The sequence below is a fragment of the Symphodus melops genome, assembly GCF_947650265.1.
Source record: "Symphodus melops genome assembly, chromosome: 6".
NCBI lineage: Eukaryota > Metazoa > Chordata > Actinopteri > Labriformes > Labridae > Symphodus > Symphodus melops.
The window spans coordinates 19,503,400-19,528,827 of record NC_136696.1 but is presented as its reverse complement, the minus strand read 5'-3'; the positions used below and the strand labels follow the sequence as shown (position 1 = coordinate 19,528,827).

Below are 25,428 nucleotides of genomic sequence, written 5' to 3'. Positions count from 1 at the left end.
TAATTTATCTTGTTTTTATTGAAGACTATTGACTTTCCTTGCTGAGTAATCCTGACCTTATATTCACTGTTAATGTCAAAGGTTTTTAATAAAGTTTCACAAATACAAACGGAAGTGACATCATCAACGAGCCCCAGTAGTCAGTCTGCTGAATCAAAACAATGGCCGACAGGCAAGCCAACACTTTCCCTGTTGTGATCTTTTATATGTTTAACAAATAAAGTGAACAGACTCTGCATTGCGGGGTTTTTATATGATGGATAGATGAGTTGAGAAGTGTGTTTTTAAAGGCCAAACACAGCTGATAAGATCACATTCTTGCTGACAAGATGAGCGATGTTGTGGAGAAGACCCTGACAGCTCTGCCGAGCCTCTTGTCTTTAGACTCCCAGCCTGGATCTGCAAAACTGTCCTCCACCTCCAAACTAGGAAACCTCATCAGAGGCATCACTGAACTGACCTCCAAACATGTAAGTCTTTTTTTTATTTATTTATCTGGAGCTCAGGAGGAGGTGCTTTAGGATTCAGGGAGCTGATGAGCTGAAGATTAGCTGCCTGTGCTAACTCCAAAAGCTGTGTTTATATGTTTAAAACCACATTTCTTTGACAGAAGAATTCAGTAAAGTTAGAAGAAATATCTGTAGACGTGCTCTCGAATGACTTTATATTGTCATGTGTAAACACAGCTGTGAGTGTAAAGGAGATATAAGCTCGACGTTGCTATTGAGCAGTGTAAACAGACTTTGTGTTGCAGGAAAGTTTAAACTGGAAGGAAAAAGGTACGAAATGTGAAAACACGTTTAATCTGTTTTTCAGACATTTCTCAAGTCCTGAATGCTGTAATATCCCACGAAGACTTGAATGCACCATTTTGAGTGGATCTAGGTTGTAATTAAGCTGAAAACAGCGTCAGTTCATTCCCAAAGAAAGCCTGAATACTTTCAGAAAAGTCTGACAGTATTGTAAAGCAGTGTTTAAAAATCAAATATGGCCAAACTATTCATCCAAACACTATTAAAATTACAATTTTCAAATGCAATATCCAACTCACAGCAGCTAACGTTTTTGATGAAGGTAATATGTTTGACCAAACTGCATTTTAAATAAGTACTTTGGTGCTGCAGAACAATTTCAGAAGTACATGAACTAGACGTTGTTACACATTGAATGATTTCCTCTACTTTATATCACTGCCCACCTTTGTCTTAACTCGCCTCCTGGGTTTGTCATGAAATCTGAGGTGGACATTTTCCTTAAACTGCATCATAGACGACAACACATATTTACAGGTTTTAACATAAACACACAATTAAAATGTACAAATCCTTACGACGAAGGCTTCGCAGCTATCATCCCCGAAACTTCACATTTTAGGTAGGAGGTCTATACGCCTTCTTCAGTTTATTAAGCAGATTGTTGTGTTGTTGAGTATCAATAGAGCATAAAGAGACTCTCACCAGTGTAGTTCATAATCTATATAGGTTTAACTTTGCTTCCCTGGCATTATGACTGTAACTTCTCTTTCCCTACTTTTTGAAAGTATTGTTCGAGTAAGTTACTTGATTTATCTCTATAAAAGCTTCTGTAATTTACATTGTGGCTTAAAGTCCGCTCTTTAAACACAGCACGATCAAGGACAACAAATAGAGTGTGGTAGAACAGATATTTTCTTAGTATTTGATGGTATAATTATTCCTTGTGTTTGGGTTGTTCAGGAGGAGGAAAAGCTTATTCAACGTGAGCTAACGTCTATCAAGGAACAAGTGTCCTCCCCGAACACCTCCATGGTACGATTCTTCTGATTTACCAGCTCTATCTAAAAGAAGCCAGGCTAATCAGAGTATTGACGGATGTCTTTATGTCCTGCTCGTTTCATAACCTGATTCAGAGGCAGATGAAGGAGCTCATGGTGAGAGCGACGTACTGTGAAATGCTCGGATATGAAGCTTCCTTTAGCTACATTCATGCCATCAAACTGGCTCAACAAGGCACTGCTCTGGAGAAGAGAGTCGGTATGTTGTCTCAAATCGATGCAATGTTTAGTTTGTTGCTTGAGGATTATTCTTACCATTCTTGTTCTTATTTTTAGAGAAACGTTTCTATTTTTTTTCGTGACAACAAACTCATTTCGTTAACTGTCTGTATGATTCTCAGGTTACCTGGCTGTGTCGTTGTTTCTGAATGAGGATCATGAGCTGCTTCTTCTTCTTGTGAATACCGTACTAAAGGTGGGTGTTAAAGCCTCTGCCATCTGTTTAGAAAAAATAAAATAAAAAAAAGATATTTTGATCTATTTTTTGTTTTGTTTTCAGGATCTTCAGAGTACAAACCTTATTGAAGTGTGCATGGCTCTTACTGTGGTGAGCCAGATGTTCCCCAAAGATATGATTCCTGCGATCCTCCCTCTGGTGGAGGAGAAACTCAATCACCCAAAGTAATCTACTTATTTTTAAGCCTAATTACTTATCTGTATGTGTTTGGTTATATGTTTACATGTGATTTTCCAGAGGATTAAAATTTAGCCTAGTGTTTTTTAATGTTATATTTCCTGACATTTCTAGAGAGATCATACGACGTAAAGCAGTCCTGGCACTGTATAAATTCTACCAAATCGCTCCAAATCAAGTTCAACACATTCACAATAAGTTTCGCAAAGCTCTGTGTGACAAGGATCCTGGTGTCATGACAGCTTCACTGCACATCTACCTGCAGATGATCAAGGTAGTTCCAAAAAGCAACCTGTGTTTATTGAGGAAATATTCGACAGACATCTTTATTTAATCTGTTCTCTTGTGATTCAGTCATTTTACTTTTTTTTCATAGGAGAATCCAGAAGGTTATAAGGACCTGACAGCAAGTTTTGTCACCATACTGAAGCAAGTGGTGGGAGGAAAACTGCCCATTGATTTTAACTATCACAGTGTCCCTGCTCCATGGCTGCAGATTCAGCTTCTCAGAATACTTTCATTTCTCGGGAAAAATGACCACAGGTACTTTTTATGACTCGTTTTGTCTCTAGATTTTCTGTGTGTCCCACCTGTGATGCAGTAGTGGCATTTTAGTCCAAATTCGTTCAAATTATGTCTTTGGCTTTTTGTTCAACAGCACAAGTGAGATCATGTATGAAGTCCTCGACGAGTCCTTACGAAGAGCAGAGATGAATCACAACATCACCTATGGTATGGCAAATTAAATGTACCTGTTTTAAAAAATAAATAGTATGCATTCTTCCTCACTATCTGTAATCTCTCTCTCTTCGTCAGCAATATTGTATGAGTGTGTAAAATGTATTTACACAATTCACCCCAAATCTGAACTTTTGGAAAAAGCTGCAAAGTGCATCGGCAACTTTGTCCTGTCGCAGAAGATTAATCTCAAATATCTTGGTAAGAACACTTTTTAAAAGTTAAAGATCATCAAGGTTGTATATGTTCCATGCATTAAGTGTTTATTTGTTTGTTTGTTTGTTTTTTTTTTACTGTAGGCTTGAAGGCCCTCACCTACGTGGTCCAGCAGGATCCTAGACTGGCCCTGCAGCATCAAATGACCATCATAGAGTGCCTCGATCACCCCGACCTCATTATCAAGCGTGAGGTGAGCCACATACTCGTGTAGGCTCGATTATGCTTTCATAGATTTGTAGGTTTACAAGATTCTGTCCCCCGTCCCACTTGTAGACACTTGAGTTGCTGTTCCGGATCACTAACGGCCAGAATGTGACGGTCATCGTGGAAAAGATGCTGGAGTTTCTGCGGATCAATAAAGATGACTACACTACCATTGACCTGGTGGGGAAGGTCGCAGAACTGGCAGAGAAATATCCTTTACTCTACTGATCATTAAACAAAGATTCTCTTCCACTTGCTGTACCGTTTCAGATTTTCACTGAGCTTATTGAACACAGACTGAAGGTGTTTTTGTTCAGGCCACCATTGTTTCTTAACAATGAAAAACTTCTGTCACAAACAGCTGAATACAGCCTCTGATGAGAAAAGTTAATTCGACTCTGAGGCGCCTTAAACCTGCATGTTTTCTAAAAGGCCAGCAGAGGGCGATCTCAGTAGCTGCAAAAACAAAATAAATGATGGTGTGATTATTTCAGAAAAGGGTGCTACTTCATTTTTTATTTTTTTTTTACTTAGTAGACATTGCTTAATGAGGTTATTATCTCTGTTGTTTGTTTCAGGTCTTCTTTTTTACAGCTTGAAGTTTATATTTGAAATTAGGGCTCTGTAAAAGGAGATTAGTATTAGTAAAAAACACTAGAAGGTAATGCTATTTTCATCAGCGGAACATTAAGACATTTATGAGTTTGCTGGGGTTTATTTACTACTTGTATTTAATAGAACATAAATGTGCCACAACATATCATATTGTCTGTCTTAATACAATTTAAAAGTGTCTTTAAATAGCGTATTTGTCCCTCATCTTGTTTTGATTTGTTCCTATATACTACTCTACATATGCCCCAGACAACGAGTGGTTCATTGAGACCATGAACACAGTGTTTTCAGTGGGTGGAGACATGATGCAGCCTGACATCCCAAACAGCTTCCTTAAACTGCTGTCTGAGGGTGAGATAAGCCACACTCAACATGTCCTATAATGTTTCAGTTCAGTCAATTATGGCTGATAATGATCCTTATTCTGCTCTTTGCACTTCTCTGTAACGTTGCAGGATTTGATAGCGTGGAGGAAGACAGAAAGTTGAGGCAGTTTGCTGTGGATTCGTATGTTTCTCTGCTGCAGGGAGGGCCCGGTAAACTCCCTCAGCGCTTCCTCCAGGTCATCAGCTGGGTGAGAGCTGTTTGCACGATGAGCAGATTGTATTGTTGTCTGTGGAAGAGCAGTGAAGAAGCTGACGGGGAAACAGTGTTTGAGTAGCCAACAATCCCAGGGTTTCAAAGAACAGCAAATATAGGAAAACATGAGTGTGTTAAAAGTGATATCTAAAAAAAAGGGCAGGTCATTTAAGTCATAGCTGAAATCAAAACAGTGTGTTTAGAGTGGTGTTGCTTTGCCATCTAATGGATGATCAGAGGGGTGAGGAAGGACAGACTGACTAACTCTGGCTTTACTTTGCCCTGCACAGGTCCTCGGTGAATATTCCCATGTAAGGGAGGAACTTGATCCGGCCACAGTCCTTAGGCTGCTTTCTAAACTACTGGACTCTAAGAACACCAGCAGTGAAACCAAGAGCTGGGTGCTCGTAGCGATGACTAAGCTGTGTGGGGGCAGGTCGGGCGTCTCTGTGGCTCGGGAGGTTTCTGAAGCGTACAGCACCTCCCTGGACACCGTGCTGAGGCAGAGGGCTCAGGAGCTGCAGCACCTCAGTCAGGACTCTGATCTACGAGCCAGGGTGCTGCCTCGAGACGCCAGCCGGGAACCCCTGGAGGTAACTTATTACTACTTGTAGAAACATGCCGGACCTCTGACCTCAGAGTCAGTAAACAGTGTTCAAAGAAACCTCATGTTTTGATAGTTTGTGGGGGGGGGGAGGTTTGGCTAGTGTTGGAAGTTTAATTGCCAGAAAAACACACACACAAAAATCCCTCCCCTACAAAGTATTTGTTGATACTGATCAGTTGTGATAAAACTTGCAGAAACTTGTCTTGAATGACAGAGCACAACGCTCATCACAGTTTTGCCAGTATTTAAAAAAAATACAAGGGATAACAAAAAATGAAACTTCACCTGTTGTGGCATGTCCTGATGGGTTGGTTTAACATAGAACTCCTTTGTGCTGAGGCTCCTTTGTGCCTTTTGTTTTTCATGAGGAAAATTAACTACCGGCTGTTTAAGAACATCTCAAAGTTGTTCCTGGATTTCTTTTTGTGACATTAATTGTAATGATAATATTTATATGGAGATACTACATTTTCTCACGTGCACTGTAGTGTCGTAAGTTTGAAAGTCCTGCAGAACTTTTCCAGTTGAAGTTCAAACTCACAGTCGCGTGTGTTTCCGTCTGCAGGTGGATTCATCTCTGTCATTTCTGGATGGATTTGTGTCGGAGGCGTTGGCTGCTGGCGCAGCTCCATACAAACCTCCCCATCAGCGGCAGGAGGAACTGGCTCAGGAGAAAGGTAAATACTTTAATGTGGCAGATGTGGTAACCTTTGTGTGTGCCTGCTTGTTTTGATGTGCTCTGACTAAGTCGTGTTCTCAGCTCTGAGCCTGGAGCCATACAGCCTGTCCCTGCCCATCAGCATGTCCTCCTGCAGCCTCGGAGACAGGCAGTCTCCTACACTGTTGTCTGTAAGCTCCGGTCTGTCAGGAGATAGCACTGAGCCTTCCCACAAAGGAGGGTGCGTCGATACTTTGCTATTTTAATTCAGAGAACAGAAGCATGCAAAAACGCCCAGCAGGTATCGGCATCATGCATGTTTTTTTTTTGTTTTGTTTCAGCTCTGCGACTCTGAAGCTGGATGGTGTGAAGCGGGTCTGGGGGAGGGAGGGCTACCTCTCGCAGAGGGAGCCTGTCGAAGAGACTGCCCAGGTGGAGGTGCCCAGTCCCGTCCGCTCACCCAGCCAGCAGGGAGAGGCGGACAAGTCACACAACCAGACTCCCACTCCCACACCAACCCCTGAGCCTGAGCAGGAGAAACAGCAGCTTGCCTCTTCACTGTTTGTCGGCCTGAGCTCCCAGAGCTCTGTGTGTCTGGTGAGCTCTTTATGCCTCTTTATCTGTTTGAGGTACGACTGTCAAATAAAAATAAGTATGCCTGGAATTTGTCCACCAGTCAAAGACATTCAGTTTCCTGTCATAGATGAATACAGAAACCAGAAAATAGTCACATATAAGACTATTAAGATTTAATTTAGTGAATCAGATGTTTGACAACTAATTGAGGGATTATTTGTTGCGGGTTAAGTGTGAAAAGTCCCTTAAGTAAAATCAATTAAAAAGGTACATTGTGTTTTTTTATGTATGCTACAGTTAAAAATGTTTCCTTTTTAAATAGATGGGAAAATCCGATTTGACCAGCCAGCGGTTCAGGAGAAAAGCGAGATGTCCGGGCACGTCTTCAGGCTGCAGCGAGATGACATCCACTTCCATCGTCTCTCCTCCGAGCGTGGTGGATAACTTACTGTGTAACAACCTCCTGGACTCCAACGTCACACCAGGATTGGATTTATCTTCAGCAGAGCCTCCAGCACAACTCCCTCAGGACCTCAGCACTGCAAACGGCACCTGTGACGTCGAGTTAACTGATACAAACCTGACGGGAAATAACCTCTCTCATGTTAGGGATACAAATGGGGTTGTAGCTGCTGAAGACCCTGACAAGCCTCCAGACTTGTGTTTGAGTTCTCATCTTCCTGCAGAGCTTTCCGGACTCCCCCGCTCAGAAATCACTCCCCTGTGCTCCCACCAAAGCCTCCACCTCTCGGCCTGTCACGTGCAGGGAGACGATTCTTTAGCGTTCGTCGTTTTCATCTGCAACTCATCTGCCTCTGACGTTCAGCACATGCTACTACAGCTGGACTCGGATCAGCTTGAGGTATGTTTTTTGTGGGGAACATTATTTGTGAAACCTTGTAATATTTTTATACTAATTTGTTTTTGGTTTTTTTCCAGGTGTCCAGTGTGTGTGAGAGCCCTGTCCAGGAGGTGAGAGGCGACAGTGTAGCTGTGTGTCAGTACAGCCTGACTGTGAAGAGGCCTTTAGTTCTTGTCGAAGTGTGTGGGGTGATGTCTTTCACGTTTTCTGCCGCGACACCACAGTCGCTTCAGTTCTCGTACAAGCTGCCTCTCACCAGCTTCATCAGGTGGACTGATGTTTTCTCCCTTTTTATTTCAACATGTGGCTGCATAGACGGGATCAGCTGCTGACTTGTGTTTTCACGCGTTTCTTTCAGACCTTTGACGGTGTCCACAGAGGAGTACGGGACGATGTGGCTGGCCTTTTCTCACGATACGAAGCAGAACTTGACGCTGATAAATAAAGACCGGGAATCTCTCGCTGCCACTCTGAATGTGCTGAAGAAGAAACTTCAGCTTCATGTGGTGGAAATCATAGGTATTCCCAAGCCCCCTTTCACACTTACACGCCACTCCTCAAAGTTTCTTGAATTCTTTAACAGGTGTGCTGCCTGTGTTGATGCAAAATGCAGAATATTTCACCCCGACTTCATCAGGACTTGGTGATTAATACTGTTTTATTATTTTTCCAACAGGTATGGAGGGAATTGTAGCTTGCCGGCTCCTCCAGGATCAGCCGTGTCTGATGCACTGTCGCATCAATGCAGGAACGCTGGCTGTATGGCTTCGCTCTCCAATCCCCGACCTGCCCGACTGTTTGATCTACCACTGCCAGAGAGCTTTACAGGAGCACTGAAACCCCCCCCAGACTGTAACAACACTGAACAACATGAACACCTGACCTGTCTCTCACAGTGCAGAGTGAAGCAAGGCACAGGACAAGATTATCTTCCTCTGACTAAAAAAAAAAAAAAGAAAAAAAAAAAAAAAAAAAAAGCAGTTTTTTTGTTTTAGTCCTCAAATAATTTACTTTTAACTAAACTTCACTTCATTTATAAAAACTTCACTGGATCATGAAATGGCTGTTCATACCCTCAGGGCCAAAGAGAAGTGTTGTTTTCCTCCTGGACGCTTAAGCCTACCCGATGTTTCAGAATAACACTGATGTCTTAAACGATGACAGGGCTCCATAATGACTCGAATACGGTGAAGAAACATTGTGAGCGAAATGAATACTTCTATTCTCTGTGTTATTGGTTATAAGTGGAAATCACGAATATCACCTTTTCTTTTTATCTGTTCCAGGTCATCATGCTTTGCCACAAGAAAAATAATCCATGCAGTCTTATTTTGTTTTTAGATGTCTTTTACAAAACATACCGGTAATCATTTTCAGATTGGTCTTCAAAAACCTCTGAAATATAGATAACATGAAAAGACAAACATATTAAATGGGGTTTTTTTTCAGTTTATTTGATGTTTGATGATTTGATGAAACACAGAAAAGAAGAACCAAACATTGTTGGAGAATCCCAAATACTGTTCATCGAAAAATTTGCAGAGAGCTGCTGTATGAGAAGAACGTGCATGTCTTAATGTTTGAGGTTTACATCCCTGTTTGTCCACTCTAAAGGATTACATTTAGCTGGCGTTGACCTCAGAGAGCCGCAGACAGAGGCATCTACAAAGAAGGCATGTTGTCTTAAAGGTCGCTCAGTCTATTTGTTTATGAGAAGAAGGGCTTTTTTTTTTTTTTTTTTTTCTTCTTCAGTCTTCCTGTGTGCATTTCATAGATGCTGCCTTCTGTGTGCTGCGATTATCTATGCACTCATGTCTCTGGTGTGTCCGCGTCAGTGAGATTTGGTGGATTCTGGTGGTCTTGAATAATTATATTTTTGTATTTGGCAGTATTAAAAACATATTTATTGGATTTATATTCTTATAGAAAGTATTTTATATTCATTTCTCAAAGAATCATTGTGCTTCATGCTCATGTTTGAATTTTCTGTGTCACATTCGACTCATTGCAGTCTGTTTTATGTAATTAATCCTGAAGGGAAAGTTTACTTCTGTTTTTCCTGAGTCCTGATTGAAAGCACAGCGTGAAGCTTCAGAATGTGTTCAAAATTCAACTTAACCAGACGCCTTATGTTCTAATGCCATGGTGGCGTTTTTCATTTGTGCCTGTGGTACAGAGAATCATCGTTTCTTAGAGTGCATGTCACTACTTTTTGCTAACTTATGAATAAATCCAACGTCTGTAAAACAACTGAATTTGACTGAATTGAAATTTGTTGATAATTATTGATTGATTTACATCATACAATGAGTGAAAATGCATTAAATGAACAGCATGACAGCAAAGACAGTAACACACAAATGTTCTTAAATTTGACACAGTTATGGCTGATAAACAAAATATTAATAAGTGGCTCCAAAAGCTCAGACTTTTTATGTCAGTACAGGTCCTAAACTAAGTGTTTACATCCTGTTAAAAAAAAAAAAAAAAAAAAAAAAAAAAAAACCTTGAAGCAACTGTACAAAATACAAAGTACTGCAGTTGACAAAAAAATCATTTGTACAACCTTTTCCCAGCACTTGTACCAGTAATGTGTCTGTCTTAGAGCGGGCGGTGTGGAGGTTGTGTTGTTCGAGGGATGAAGCGCATGGTCAGGCTGTGCTCGTCCTCCAACGGCTGCTGTGACAGGTTGTTGGTTTGTCGGATGCTGTTGAGGGTGCAGCCTTGGCGAGGACACACGGTGTAACTGGACAACAGAGCCACCAGGATGGCCTTCAGCATCACCATGGCGATGTGTTTGCCCACACAGGAGCGAGGCCCGCAGCCAAAAGGCTGAAAGAAGCGACTGGGCACCTGTAAGTAAACACAGGAGATAAAGACTCAGCTGCTTTGGGGTTTTTTTAAGGCAACTTTTTTTTTTTTTAAACTGCCTGACTCACTGTTCTGTCAAAGTTCGTCAGGCTGAACTCTTTGGGTTTGGGGAAGAATTCAGTTTTATGCATTAGGCCAACGTTGAGGATGATGTTGGTTCCTTTCGCTATTTTAGTGCCTTCAATGTTGTCGTTCTCCAGAGCTTTTCGCATTGTGAAATCCACCACAGGATGAAACCTCAGAGACTCATTGATGAAACTCTCCAGCACTAATAGGCTATCGTAGTCAATTTTTCCATCACTGTTTTCTCCTGAAAATCAAAATGATATAACCAAAAGATAATTAGAATCACGTGATGTCTACACTGCAAAAAAATCCAATCTTTACAAGTGTATTTGTCATTTTACTTTATTTAAACTGCATTCGCCTGACAAGTCCAGATTTACATCTTCTATGTGTTTTAAAGAAGAAAACTCTCAAGTTTCTTTGAAATGAGATGTAAACTAATAGATTTTGTAAAACGTGTTTTTGTCTAGGAATCAGACAAATGCATTCACTTTGAGTAACATTTTTGTAGTGCATCTGTGCGAAACTAAGAGAAAAACAGCAGAGATGCGCTTACTGGCGGTGTTCATCTCCTGCACTATTTTCAGCTCCACGTCTGGGTGTTGTTTCAGTAGCAACAGCATGAAGAAAAGGCTGATGGAGAGTGTGTCGGGCGCTGCGATCACCATCTCCAGCAAGCACTGTCTGACATTATCAGCTGAAAGCTCTCCGTGGTTCTGTAAAAAAAAAAAAAAAAGGTATGGAGCCAACACTTCACATGATTTCAACATTAAATTCAACTGTGGGGACAAACCTGAGCAAAGATGAGCTGTGTTGCAAAGTCAAGCTCATCGTCCAACTTCTCAGACTCATTTATAATCTTTCTTTTAGTCTCAAGAAGGCTCTCCATCACGTCTTGCAGCTCCTGGCTGTTGGCACAAGAAGCAACCCAAAGGTTTAACAAAAGATGCAGTAAGTCGAATTACTTTAATGTGTAAAGCTCTTACGCTGCTCTCTTGTGCTTGTTGTAAAGCCACCCAATCTTGAAGAATATATCAGGCTTTATTAGCACTGTCTGCCATGTTTGAAAGTAGTTGTGGATTTTCACGAGCAAGTCTTTTTCTAAGTCAGAGGAACAAAAACCATCAGAGTCAGGAGCTGCAGAAAAAGACAGTTTACATTCATGCTGGGAGAAAGCAGCTGACCATTAAGTGGCACCCTGAGAAAAAGCCTGTTGGAGATGTCCACCACAATGGCTCTTAAAAGATTAAGAGCGTCCACATGTCCGGACGGGTCAGTCATGTCTGGCAGGCACTCCAGATGTTTGGCTGTGGAGCTCAGACAGATTCCCACTGTCCTCTGGAGGCCGGGGCCTGTCAGAGCTGCAAAACAACCAAAAATGCAATGAAGCAGCATGTCAGTAATGTCCAACATACTTTTATTTATCTTGTTAGAAAATGTGTGCGAAGATATTACCTCACCTTTGGAAAAATATGTCCTAACTTTTCTCCACAGCTGGACGTCACTGTTAAAGATGATCCCCCTCTTTTCCATCCCAACACACTCCAGCCCTGTTTTACTCCCAAATCTGGCTACGTAGTGGGCACTCTTCAGAACGTGATACACTGCTGAGGAACTGCAAGAGGGGCAAATGTTTCCTTTATTTACACATTCTCAGGACTGTAAAAGTGCAAAGGTTTTTGAATCTCAAGAGACTTTCCTGCTCAGGATGAGAGTCTCCTCGCCGTTAATCCAGACCCTCACAATGCTGCCATACTTGTTGTTGTAGTAGTTGCACGCTGTCCCTATCCCGGTGAAGATGAACCTGCTGTAGGTGAGAAGAGGACCAAGTCCGGCCAAGAAGGAAGGACCTCAAAAAATACAATTTAAGGCATAATAAATTTCTGTCATTTCACTTGTCCAGCCTGTTGAGTATGTTTTGAGAAAGCTGAATGTTAAATTTATGAACAGAAACACTGCAGACATGGAGCTCCAGTGATCAGTGTTTAGGATGTGTTTAGCCCAGTCAAATTTGAAAGGATAATCAATATGATGTTTGCCTGTGTCCATATCTGAATGCTGAAAAGAAAACACCTCATGTTCCAGATTATTTTTCAAGAATGTCTATCTGAAGGAATATTAAAAAAAAGCCACATTGCTCCCTCAAATCTGTGAAACAGAGTCTATTTTAAAACTACTTATATCAAAGAAAAGTGGGTCAGCAAGCTCAATTTGTCCTCACAGTCACTTTCATAATCACATCAAACCTAAAAACCTCTCTAAAGCAGATGTTTGTCATATTAGTTGTTTTTTTTGCAGAGCTTGTGTGCATCAGTCTGCGCGAGCTTTGTGGGAGAGCAGAAGTTGAAGTGTGTTACCTGGTATAGCTGAGCGGTGTGTGCGGCTCCAGGTGAAGAGCAGCAGCAGGAACAGCAGGAGCAGAAAGGTGGAGACTTCAGTCGATATGTCGGCCGACATGGCAGAGGTGAGTGTCTCTAATGGCGTTATCCCATTCATTATACTCCAACCAGGAACACACACCTGAGCAGAGTGATGAGTGCTTAGACAAGGCTGTCTCCTTCAACTAACAAACAGTCCATTCATCCATTCATCCATGAACGTTAGGAAAATGACATGAAATCTGTGGACAGCCCTTCTTTGCATCCATTAGTTCCTCGTCCTTCAGTGTTGTGATGTAACACTAGAGCAGCCCGTATTAAAACCAAACCACACCCACACGAGCGTTAAGGTGGACTTTTTCTTAATTTCATTAGATCCCACATCTGATATCATAAAACAGACTGAGTGTGAGCGGGTGACACACTCAGTGTCACCAGTCCTGTGTCTAAAGATTTATACATTTTTTATTAATGTACATTTCCCACATAAAGTTATTTCCTCCTTTGACTTTTTTTTTTTTTACCTGATTATAATAACAACATACTGAACAAACGTGCACAATAAATTCAAATTCACAAAATACGAGTTCTTTCCTAAGTCCTTATGCCACTCTTTCTTTGTAAAGCAAAAAAGAAAGCACAACAACATTAAGCTGTTTACTTTGCTTTAAGTTTATCCTCAGATTGATGAAAACAGATGGCATAAAACCTACACCGTCACTCCGACAAACACTGATTCATCTCTGACTTGTCATGAAAACTACATGAGCCCAACCATTTTCTTTCCCAAAAAGTGTCATGAATGAGACTAACCGTCCCAAATGTTCAATTTCTAAATAGTTGTACAGTTTTAATCATGAGGAAATCCTGAAAAGCACATATGGCACGTATAGTTACTAATAATTAATAATATTATCATTCAAATGTAGGAATTAGTTGTGAAAAAGCTAGTCGAGTTTTAACTTACAAAATGTCTTGGTACAGGAATGTCCACATGGTTTCCCTTTTTAAATGCAGTGAAGACAAGATGAGTTTAAATATTATCCACAAATGTCTCTGTTGATCTGTTGACATCTCTAAATGAAGATGAAAAAAGATTTTTGGACTATTTCGAAGACTATTCTTTTCAGTTCTTTATCACCCTGTTCTCAAAGCTTAGTACTTACTTTCTGACTCTTTCCTGACAGGTTACAGAGCACTTTGGAGAGATGCAGAGCTTCTGATGGTCAAAATTCACCTACAAAATAAATCTGAGTGAATGAAGTGTTTATAAACCCTTGGTTAAGCCTTCACTTTACCGGTTGCTAAGAAACACTGCCCCTTTGGGGTTACAAGTACTATTAAACTGCTGAGCACAGAACAGGCTGGATAACAGTGCAGGTCTTTCATCGGTTGTTTTATTTTAATAGGGTTACTTCACATTTAGTTTTGTGCAAAAGAAAGGAAGCCCGATGGCTAATTCATTCACTGAGGAGTCTTTTCAAGGGGAAATTAATCAGCTGGGTCAGCCTGACCTCTGTCAAAGAGAGCAGGGATTTACCCAGAACATTAAAAAAGAGAGACAGAGGGGAACGAGGGAAAATGAAGTTTCTGTCTTTAAAACACTGAAAATGTAGCACTTTTTTATTTTGTTTTTAAGCTTTGTAAGTCAGTGGGTTCATTTTTGTTCCCTTCTTAAAAAATACTTACATGATCTGTTCTTTCATCTTGGCATCTATTGAAGGCTGTGCATTAAGATGTTGGCCTCCATTATGGGATTTGGGTGGGGTGGGCTTTCATCTCAAGTTTGCTGGAAAACTCACTCTTCTTATTTAATTACTGGAGGAATTTGAATGTTTCTGGTCCAAACCAAGAAAAAAAACACAACAGTGTTCTATAACTGGAAACTCAGAATGCAACAACAACAACAAAAAACATCAATGAAAAGCAGATTGCAGCATACACGAACATCCTCACACGCACAGTCTTTTACTGAAAGTGTTCTGAAAGCTCTTTTGTTGGACCAGAGAATGCCCCTCTTGTTCACTACTTATTTATTCCGCTTCCATGTAATTTTGTGTGGGACAGTCTAGTGACAATGTTGAGAAGAAGGGCACTTTAATGATGAAAAGTACAATTTGTGCACAACATGTCACTCTGGAAATATGTCCATTGATTGCTTCTGAATCAAGTGTGAGATTGTAACTGTTTGCCAGATGCTACTTGTTGCGCAATGCATCCCAGGGTTCCCACTGTACTTACAGACAGATTTTGACATGTTTATTCCTCTCCAGCAGCTTACAGAGTAGCTTCCCTCTGACGTCTCATCTGCTGGCAGGTGTTCAGAAATGTGCTCGTGAATTTCAGAGCCCACAGATCACTTTGCAGAAGAGGACTACGGCACAGATATGAAGAAGAAGAGTGGAGGTTTTCTTGTATGGAAGGTGCTTCTGTTTGGGATTTGTGTGCTGCTGCTCCTGTGCTTAGCATGTTTGGTGTTTCTGCTGGTTCGACAGAAAGAGCTGACAGTGGAGCTGGTCAGGTTGGATGCACAGATGCAGGCACTGTGGCAGAGCTGTGAGGTAAAGGTGGGAACCAAGCCCACGGAGCCTGTAGCGGATGGAGGGCTGACAGAGCTCCGACGTAGCAGGAGAAACCTGGAAGGAGAAGTGACACAAAGCCAAGAAGAAAAGGATATGCTGATGCTGATGACCTACTCAATGGTTAATGTAAGATGCTTTAAATGTGGGATTTCATTGAGAAGTTATGGCAGACTATGCTTCTTTGACAGATTGCTTTAATGACAAAGAGATTCATAAACGTCTCAATGTGTTATGAGAGACAGCAGGGGAGCAATCACCAACTCTTTTCAGTAAAAATAATAGTAAGGAATTTGTCTTTTTTCCCCTTTTGGGATGCGACGCGTTCGGGAATTATGCAAAGAATCTCAGAGTCTGTTGCAGAGATTAAGCAGGAGATTCTTTTCCTGAAAAAACTCTTTGAGCAGTGGAGCATGAGCGTTTCCTGTTCCTCCCTCCTCTGTAATTACAACTACAGGGGAGTGGCATTTCTACAGAGACTACTACAGAGCTTGTTTGACTGCATTATATGAATGTGTATTTCCTTTAAGAAGAGATGTTGCACATTAATTAACAGGAGTCTCGAGATCAGTTTGTTGAGCTGTACAGGCTTTTTTAAAAATCTGCAGACACTTACAAATGTGGACAAAAAAAGACCATCTTCCTTTAGATTCCTGAAACAGAAGGCAACGTTTTATTTTACAAGATTTTTAAAATCAATGTGTCGAACCAAAAATCAATGTGTCTAACCTTAGAAGGTTTCCAGGTGCACTAACAATCAGGCCTGACCTCCCTGATTGATTCTTTCTGTTTTTCAGATCAAAACCTTCATGAATCTGTGTAACAGCTCCAGAGGAATTTGTTTAACAGGTACATGTCATAAATAGTCTCCATTCCAGAGTTTTGGTCTATTATAGTCACTGATGCTTTTACGGAATTGGATTTATTTAAATGTTCTTTATTTTTCCCACAGGCCCACCTGGACCACCAGGTAAAATCAGACACTTCAGTTAACTGCATCTACTACATGATCTAAGTAATGTAGACCAGTTGTGTCCCTCAGTCACACTGTTTTTGTCTGTTAGGTTTGCGTGGTAGACCTGGTTCACCAGGACCTCAGGGTGTGCTGGGGCCCGAGGGGAGGCGAGGAAAAAGAGGTGAGAGATCTGAAGTTTCTTCTACATCTACTCACTGCTTCCTGTAGACTAAACATAGAAGAAGTGTGGTCTTAAACTGAGACTGATAGTCTTAATTGTTCAAGCGAGGGTTCACAACAGCAGACAGCTGAATCCTGTTTGATTTGTATGAGCCTCCTGCTTTTATTTCCAACTCTGAGGTTAAACTAATGGCAACGCCTCTCAATGACTAGGACCTCCGGGTGAAAAAGGAGAACGAGGACCTAAAGGAGACCCTGGGCCTCCTCGACTGAAAGGCGAGACCTGTAATGACATTTTGATTGAAGGTGAGAGGTGACAACATATACAAACACTGGACATAATGTCATCCTGATTCAGGATTTAACAGACAAATTTTATTTGAGGAAAAAAATGATTTCCGCAACTTCGATGGGAAACATTTTTTTAAAAGCAAGTTTGAAAATCGCAGAAGAAAATATAATATTCTTACCTCTGAAGAACAACTGTAGAACATAACTATTCTTTACTGTTAGATTTTATTGTGGTAATTGTAAATTTGTGCAACCTTTTTTTAGTTCAGTTTTTTATGAGCCAGATTTCCTGCTTCTGTATTTTTTCAAGGTCCTCCTGGTCCAAGGGGTCCACCAGGTCCTCCTGGTCCACCCTGTCCTCCTCATGATTGTCATGAAGTAAGGAACAAGAACTTCAGAGAACAAATCCATCAAACCAACAAGTCATTGGGTGAGAAAACCAATAGAGTCAGAAACATGCTTCATTTTTAAACAGAGAGTGGTACATCAAGTCTTCTGAGGGTCAAACACTCAGTTCTGTAGTCCATGTGTAAACCGTCCTTATGGCTGACATATCACCAAAGATTGTGCTACAAGTCAAGAAGACATAGGACATAATGAATCAACAGGTACAAAAAAAATAGTTAGCACTAAAGTAGATATTTTATCATTTTGATTTGAGATTGATTTTCGTTGGTCTATTTTCACTCCTTACTGTTGCAACAAAAACATTAATAGTCCAATAACCCATTCATTATGTAGGAAACTTAACTAAGGTGAAAACGAAAAGAACCAGAGCATCACTGAATAGTTTACACACATTACATTAATGTCATACATGTCCTCAGTCTCAGCTGAGCCAAGAGCAAATACAAATCTCTAACGGTACTGCCAACATTTCAGGATAGAGTCAGAGAGCACACCCTACCTGTCAGAGCATGCAGCACAGCTCCTGGTATGGGCTCTTGTAAAATCCTACATTGACTACTACAATCCTTACTGGCAGGTCTCCCTTAATGCACATTCAGACCTCTGCAGAAGATCCGAGCGTGACTGGTCTTCAACACATTTAACTCTGCTGTTCCTTACACTGGCTCCCCGTTGCTGCTCACAGCAAATTCAAAACCATGTTACTTCCTTACAAAACAGAAACAAGTACGCTCCTACCTGCCTTTACTCCCTCTGACAAGTGTGCACTCTTTTCCGCCCAATACGCTCTGCCAATGAAAGGTGCTTGGTCCTAACTTCGCGACAGGGCTGTATGTTTCTAACTCGGCTCTTCTCTTCTGTGGACCTCGGTGAATTTAATTTAAAAACTCCATCCAATCTGCAGAGGCCCTTTAAAGACCCAGCTCTGTCATGAACACATACACAGTACATGAATTGTACAATTGTAGACTACCATCATTTCAACAGTCGATAGTTTTAGGCAAGCAACTATCTATGGGAATTTCTTTGCTTTTATGAATCTGTTATAATGGTTAATTAAGTTTCTGAGTAAGAACAATCATCATGTTAACCTTTTCATGCTCTTATTCACCACATTTAGATTCATCTCCTCTTCTGAGTACAGAAGCCTTCAGTGAAACTGAGGCAGAAAACACCAGCATCGGAACAATTGTTAAGACTGGTAGGGAAAGACGAATCAGAATGTACAGAAAATATGGAGTCAAACAATAATAATGGAAATACTTTTGATAAAAAGACGTTTTTCAAATTAAATAGTTCTTCATTTTTTGATTTTGTATGATGTAAAATATTGCAACGTCTTTATTTCCACAGAAACACAAACTCCATTTCCAACCCCAGACAAAGTCAATCTTTTGCATGTGACTGATTCAAACAAAGTTCTGGAAACCACAATGGAAACTGGTGAGGAACATTTTTTAGTGGCAGAAGACTGATGGTTGTGATGTAAAAAAAAAATATATCTTCAACCAATTACTTTTTTTTACTGTTTTTTTTTTTTTCAAGTGTCAGATTACCCAGAGAGCAAATTGAATCACTCCAACACAGAAAATGTTACAGAGACCACGACAACATTAAGAGGTACAAACTGTTTTCTTTTTCTTTTCATTTTATGAATTGAATCTCAAGCAATCACTGAAGGCATATTTTTAATGACGTCTAGAGTACGATTAAAACAAAAGGATGAGAAGCCAAAAACAAATAAACTAAAAATAAAATTACGAATAACATGAAACTAACCAATCAGAGAAGGCAGAAATCAGTTACATACGTGACCAGAGTAAGCTGTCAGCCTGTTTTTAAATTCACCCCTGATGAAAACTGTTTTGAATTTAAATGTCTTCATTAGTGTCCCAGTTTATTTACTACCCAAAAACATATTATATATCATAAATCTTTGTCTTACAGCCCTGCTTCCTCCAGACCTGACTGAGAACACTGAAACATTCGATGGCAGCAAAAACAATGACTATAAAAGAAGTGGTAAAAAAAAAAATTACAGTCTCATAACATAAATTGTTATTTTTATTTTAAATATATTTGCCCAGAATGACTGCTGTAACCTCACTCTGCAGAGTTAGTCTCACCCAGTCCAGACTACAGGCAAAACACAAGGATTCAAACCAGCACAGAGAGTGCAACAGAGGCATCAGTCAGCATGTTACCAGGTGGGATACATAAGACTGACGTTTTTTTACCCACAAGCTTCATGCTCTGCTCATCTTATTAAACTCACTTTTTTTCCATCGTGTTACCGTCTCCACATCCAGCTCATGAGGCCACAGGTGTATTTAATGTTACAGACTCTGAGAAACATCTAGGAACTCACAGAAAATCAGGTAAGAGAACTTTATGACTAGACCTCTGTGTTGGTATTGGTATCTGTTTTGTTGTTTTTCTAATTCAACAGAAGTTTGACTAACCTGTCCAATACTGCAGCATTATTTCATCAGAAAAGAAAGGAGAAATTAATCATATTGAGTAGGATAAATTTGAAAAATAGCAAAGGAAACCTAAAAAGTGTTTTTTTCTCCTCCATTGAATCTGTTCAATGTGAGCCCTTTTTCTATCTACAAGTCAAATAGTTGGTCACCATGGGAACTGCTGTGCTATTCTCACGAAATGTGTACAATAAACTGTATTTCTGTCACATAATGCAACACATTAAATTCAGCTGTTTTACTTTCTAGAGTCCACCACCTTGTTTCATAAAGATGACAGCCGAGACCTCCTGAATGACCCCAACGGTGTCACAGAGTCCCCAAGAGAAATATTAACAGGTAGATGATATTAATTTTGAATTCTGAGAAAAATTTGTTGGCGGAATTTCAAAACATTCCAGTGCCACACTTTCTGTGGACAAAAACATTGGTAAAAAATCACTTGTAGTTTAAGTAACAACAAAAGCCAACAATTATTTTCAGTATGCTAATTAGAGGGCTTGATTTATTAAAGAATTAAAAATATAGAAATGTATAGTTGCCAGTCTTATCGGCTACACCAGAGCAAAAAGGCAACATGATTAATGCACTCTATACTATACAATCAAAAAGGTATTGGATTGTGTCTAGTTTCAGTATTTTTGGTAGCATTTAAAAAAACAACTACTAAACAGTGTCTTAGGATTACCAACTCAAGGAACCAAAGTAGATAACTTTGATTATTAATTTTTCTTTAGAATCCTCATACTCGCCCCAGAATAACAACGAGCGATGGACCAAAACTGGTGGGTACACTTTGTGAACTTCAACCTCACATTTAACTATCTCACCACTATAAATGATATGATCTGCTGTTTCTATTTTAAACATCACAAGTATTATTTGATTCAATTCTGTATTTGTGTCATATCTGGAATTTCTTTTTTCAGAATCACCAGCACATATTCTAGTGGACAACTTCAAAGACATTTTCAACGTTCGCGAGGCAACAACACTTGCAACATTAAAATCTGGTGAACAATCATTTGGGGACTTTTTTGGAAAAGTTTCATTTAATATACATATGACATGTTTAACCTCATTTTTTTTTCTAGACTCTGTGTCATTTCTTAAAGAGGACAGCAGTGACACCCTGAATGACTCCTCCCATGCAGTAAATGTTACAGAGGCATGGAAGAAATTATTTACCGGTAGGAAGTTCTTTATGTTTTGAGTGAAACAACTAACAAAAACTTTAAACTATTTTATTTAACAATTGTATTACATTTTACAGCGTTAATTTCTGCACACAAGACTGAAGATATATTCAAAGACAGTGGAATCGCAGTAGAAATGTCCACAAGGAGCAGTAAGAAATTGATGTTTACTGTTGATTCATTTGTTGATCAATTCGTTCATTCAAGAGTTTATTGGATAAATTAGAAGTTAAATACTGAAATACACTTTCCATTTCAAAAAAATATTTCTCATCTGTTGAAGTGCCCACATAAAAGGCTTCTTTTTCTTCAGACTCTTCATATCCACCAAAGACCAACAGCAAGCCCAATTTGACAGGCAAAAAGAGATGGACAACAACTGGTGAAAAACTTTGTTAATTTTACATTTTAAAGAAGATAAGTGAAACATTTTTATGGTCTGCTGTTGTGAATTAACATATCTTCCTTTCTTGATCCAGTTCCACCGACAACACGTCCAGCAAATGACAAAAGGGATGTGTTGAATTTTACAGACATTGGTAAATTTTCATAATTATGCTTTGAGTGGTGGGACGATTATAATATTTATATATATATATATATATATATATATATATATATATATGTGTGTGTGTGTGTGTGTGTGTGTGTGTGTGTGTGTTTATATATATATATATATATACACACACACACACACACACACACACACACATATTTACATATTTATTGATGTTTAAATAGGGACACTTCCTCAAGATTACAACCACAACAACTGGACTAACTCCAACACAGAAAATGTTACGGAGACACCGATGAAATTATTGACAGGTACAAACTCTTTGATATTATAAGGAGATCAATTAATTCAAATTTATATGAATGTCTTGTTGTTCTTTCTTCAGTTCTACTACCTCCAGACATAACTGACAAAAGTGACCCCTTCAGTGGCAGCAGGAATTTTAATGATACACCCATAAGAACTGGTAAACTATCACATTGTGAACTACTGTATGTTTTGTATCAATATTATACATGTAAAAAAAGGGTTTTAAGGAGGACTTGTTTTCAGACTCTTTCAACGATTTCCACAATTGTTTTTTTTTTTTTTTAAGATTTATTTTTTGGGCATTTTTTGCGCCTTAATTTGAGAGGAAGGACAGTGGATAGAGAGTGGGGACGCGCACACTAACCACTGCGCCACCAGAGCCCCCTTCCACAATTCTTTTACGACTTACTGTATATCGTGACCTTATTTAATAATTCCCTCAAATTTATTTTTGGAGTATTGGGGACAATGTAATACTCAAAATTACAGTTAATTTAATCAAACGCTCAATTAGAGCTTCATTGGACGTTTTTGGGTAGAGATGACCTCTTTGTGATGCACTGAGATAAACGTGAAAGTAAAAGAAAAATAACCTTTAATAAGGGTTTTGTCTTTTAGAGTCTCATGAAGCCAAAAGTAATGACACCTGGAATGACACCAAAAGAGAGAAATCAACCCCAGCACCAAGTCGAACAGATACAGGTAAAAATGACTGTTTTTATTTCAATGTAAATGTTACAATGACACAATATATATACTAAGATTATTGATGGAAATGCTGTCTATTTTCAGTCTTGCCATCTGTTGTTGACCCAGCTAAAAAGAAGGAGGAGGATGCCTTCAAGAACAATGGGATACCTAACAACACAGCCACTGAAAGTGGTAAGAACTTTCCTGTAGGGCCATATGTTCGTTCAAACGTTGAACTATTAACATTTAAATTCACATTTATTCCAAGGTCCAGGATCTGAATGTCACCACTAGGACTGTCACAATAATGTCTGAATGTTGATTCGTTCATGAAAGACAAATTAACATGTCAAAAAATTAACGCTTATTAATTAAAATTTGCCATCAAACATCACTGCTACACTGATGCAAGTGTTGCTGCTGCAAACACAATAAATGTCTATATTTTTAAACTTGTAAAAAACTTGCAGCATGGTTGTCTTGGTCTGGCCCATCAGAGAGACCAGCCTGGTGTTTTGTCTTCTAATATGACCCACTCTGTCGTCATTATCACAGGCAAGCAAGCTTAGTTATCTCCAGATAAGGAGATGAATCCCTCCATTATAATGGGAAAACCAGCTCTATGAAATGAGGACAATATAAAAAATAAGTCAAGAACTTAAGGATAGAAATGATTGAAATGTTTTATTACAGAAAAAAAACATTGTTATTATTTTGTGACAAGACAAATAACTTAAGAGCTTGAGAAAACACCCCCAAAGTGCTCATAATCAGTGGAATACGGAGTACATAAATGAATGCATGTCCTCTCTTCTTCCATAGACTCAATACTTCAAATTCAGACCAACAACAAAATCAACAAGACGACGAATGAGAGATGGACAAAAGCTGGTTTGAGGATTTTGTTAGATTACACGTGAAACTATTAATCTGTCTAAATATTTGATTCCATGTTGAGCTACTGAAATTAATATCTTTATTTGTTTAGAGTGCAGCATTAAAGCTATTAAATGTTCAGAGAGAGCCACTGAGATGCAGAGCACTTTTGGAGCCTGGATGTCTGATGTGTCTCAGCTGGATGGCGGCCGGCACTGGCTGGCCGAACATTTTTCAGGTGATTTTTTCAGTAATGTGAGTCAAGAGTTTTTCACAGGGAATTGAGAACTCAACCCAAACAAATTTCTCTACAGGCCGACTTGTGACGGAGCACAGAGATGTTTCCACTTTTCAGAGCAAAGGCGAAAGAACTATAAACATGGGGAGGTTCTACCAGGGCTGTGGTCATGTTATTTATAAGAAGTCATTTTACTTTCACAACGCAGGAACAAACAGACTAATACAGTAAGTGTTTATGTTAAAAATTTGGAACACTTTGTTCTTGTCTTGATGAATTATCTCTGCTTATATTTTCTTGTCTTTTTCATGCAACGTGAGACTTTTGTACCAAGCTTCTTAACTTGCACATGATCAATATTTTACAGATTTGACCTGAACAGCAGGAGGACCAACACTCTGATCGTGGCAAACAGCAGATATAACAACCTGAACTATCTTTTCCAACTCAAAGACCTACTTTAAGTTTGCTGTGGATGAAAATGGTCTGTGGGTCATTTTTGCTTCAGATACAGATGATAACATCATGGTTGTGAAGCTTAACTCTGACACGTTCTCTGTAGAGTCTGTCATAAACACTCACTACCCTACAGCTAAAGCAGGAAATGCTTTCATTGTATGTGGTGTACTGTATTTCACAGATGTTCGAGACAGGAGAGTTACATATGCCTTTGATTTAAATAAAGAGAGTCCTCAGGATGCAAGTTTGGACTTGAGGCCTGCTGACGGCATCTTGGCTATGCTGTCATATTATCCCAACCAAAAGCTTTTGTACATGTGGGACAACAGAAGTCTGAAAACCTGCAAAGTTAAACTCAAATTCACAAAAAAATAACCTCAGGTTTTGCAAAATGAGCAATAAAAATGTTTTATAAGATCCCTTTGTTTGTATGAATTTGTTCACACAGTGACCTGATTTTGTCCCAGGAGGAACTCTACCAGGTTGCTGTTAGAGGTTTAACCGGTCAGAATGGAAACTGTTTGCATGAATGTGTGAGCCATTTATCAGATACCTGATTACTGATACACGTGTGAACTCTACACATGAACACAATGCATCTCCATTGCACTGATGCATAGATTTATGCAGACTGATATGATTTATGTTAGTTAGAAATGAAGACAATAGATCACAAAAACATTTTATTTTTGATTCACAGAACTATGAGAACTAGATGGTACACTTGGATGATGAAATCTTTTTGAATTAATTTTTAAAATGTTCATATTGTGGGAATACTATCTTTATTATTTTTTTCCAACTTTTATTGTGTGATACTGTAAATATCATGAAGGCACATTGTGTGAGGAAACAGGAGCGACACCGTTTCCTAAAGGCTGCAATGAAACAACTCATTGGTTGACTTCTATATTGTTTGGTTTCAAAGCAGACACACAAACATCCTCACACTAAAAAAGGAGCAGGATTGGCTGCAGAAAAGCCAAAACTGGATTACTTACTGTGCAAAGCACGTATATGAGTTGGTGGCCTCAGATCCCAAGTTAGCTCAAAACCCCAGCAGGCTCTTTTTTGTGTGTTAAAGGTAAAAACAATATTATTCTGCATAATTAAGTTATAATTTAGAGCTACTCTGTATTAAAACCTGATATACAATAGAAACGCATAGCAAGAGGGAGGTGTTGCTGGCCAACATTGTTCCCCACCTCTAACCTAAGTGCTTTAATTGGCCTCCGATAAACAATGGTAATATTACCATTTCTGTAAAGTTTCTGACTTAACTAGCTTCTATCTATTAACATAGCCTACCCCAGAGAATGATTTATATGAGGTGTAATCTAGTACCCTAGGCAGCGGTGATGTAAGACCCTAGTAGCCTACATTACGAGTGAAAGTGTACATAGTGTTTATGCCTTGTATTATTTAAGTCT

General features: G+C 39.4%; 3 protein-coding genes across 3 annotated transcripts; 2 read left to right on the top strand and 1 right to left on the bottom strand.

Moving 5' to 3' along the window:
* Positions 1–136: 136 nt before the first annotated feature.
* ap4e1 (adaptor related protein complex 4 subunit epsilon 1) lies at positions 137–9,416 on the top strand. The gene is made up of 21 exons (XM_079345203.1): positions 137–470; positions 1,716–1,787; positions 1,889–2,012; positions 2,155–2,228; positions 2,313–2,434; positions 2,562–2,721; positions 2,824–2,990; positions 3,106–3,179; positions 3,264–3,386; positions 3,485–3,594; positions 3,678–3,821; positions 4,466–4,574; positions 4,679–4,797; positions 5,093–5,395; positions 5,975–6,086; positions 6,170–6,308; positions 6,409–6,664; positions 6,966–7,505; positions 7,583–7,773; positions 7,864–8,024; positions 8,182–9,416. The coding sequence occupies exons 1-21, from the start codon at positions 330–332 to the stop codon at positions 8,340–8,342; spliced, it is 3,402 nt and encodes a 1,133-aa protein (XP_079201329.1). The 5' UTR covers positions 137–329; the 3' UTR covers positions 8,343–9,416.
* On the bottom strand, positions 9,272–14,095 carry cyp19a1b (cytochrome P450, family 19, subfamily A, polypeptide 1b). Its single transcript, XM_079345204.1, has 10 exons — positions 13,987–14,095; positions 12,800–12,962; positions 12,146–12,292; positions 11,903–12,061; positions 11,627–11,803; positions 11,429–11,543; positions 11,236–11,350; positions 10,999–11,158; positions 10,445–10,686; positions 9,272–10,358 (listed from the first exon to the last, which is right to left on the bottom strand). Exons 2-10 carry the CDS (start codon positions 12,936–12,938, stop codon positions 10,107–10,109), a joined length of 1,506 nt encoding a protein of 501 aa, XP_079201330.1. The 5' UTR covers positions 12,939–12,962; positions 13,987–14,095; the 3' UTR covers positions 9,272–10,106.
* A 968-nt stretch (positions 14,096–15,063) lies between these two features.
* Positions 15,064–24,415, top strand: LOC306825765 (uncharacterized protein). The gene is given in 28 exon segments (XM_079346721.1): positions 15,064–15,528; positions 16,197–16,248; positions 16,352–16,369; positions 16,464–16,535; positions 16,748–16,840; positions 17,136–17,255; positions 18,354–18,434; positions 18,587–18,676; positions 18,779–18,853; positions 19,181–19,255; positions 19,348–19,440; positions 19,543–19,611; positions 19,963–20,052; positions 20,451–20,498; positions 20,643–20,726; positions 20,808–20,903; positions 20,987–21,061; positions 21,223–21,291; positions 21,389–21,448; positions 21,651–21,737; positions 21,812–21,892; positions 22,354–22,437; positions 22,528–22,617; positions 23,248–23,316; positions 23,414–23,539; positions 23,616–23,766; positions 23,907–23,981; positions 23,983–24,415. Coding segments are annotated over 28 exon segments (2,835 nt in total). The 5' UTR covers positions 15,064–15,207; the 3' UTR covers positions 24,374–24,415.
* Positions 24,416–25,428: the final 1,013 nt, after the last annotated feature.

What these genes read in the sequence shown, in the direction of transcription:
- cyp19a1b (XM_079345204.1), bottom strand. Translation starts at nt 12,938, where the DNA reads ATGAATGGGATAACGCCATTAGAGACACTCACCTCTGCCATGTCGGCC. An exon ending in TAGGACATATTTTTCCAAAG is followed by an intron (nt 11,804 to 11,902) that starts GTGAGGTAATAT and finishes GTTGTTTTGCAG; the next exon opens with CTCTGACAGGCCCCGGCCTC. An exon ending in GCAGGAGATGAACACCGCCA is followed by an intron (nt 10,687 to 10,998) that starts GTAAGCGCATCT and finishes TTTGATTTTCAG; the next exon opens with GAGAAAACAGTGATGGAAAA.
- ap4e1 (XM_079345203.1), top strand. Translation starts at nt 330, where the DNA reads ATGAGCGATGTTGTGGAGAAGACCCTGACAGCTCTGCCGAGCCTCTTG. An exon ending in CTGAACTGACCTCCAAACAT is followed by an intron (nt 471 to 1,715) that starts GTAAGTCTTTTT and finishes TGGGTTGTTCAG; the next exon opens with GAGGAGGAAAAGCTTATTCA. An exon ending in GATTAATCTCAAATATCTTG is followed by an intron (nt 3,387 to 3,484) that starts GTAAGAACACTT and finishes TTTTTACTGTAG; the next exon opens with GCTTGAAGGCCCTCACCTAC.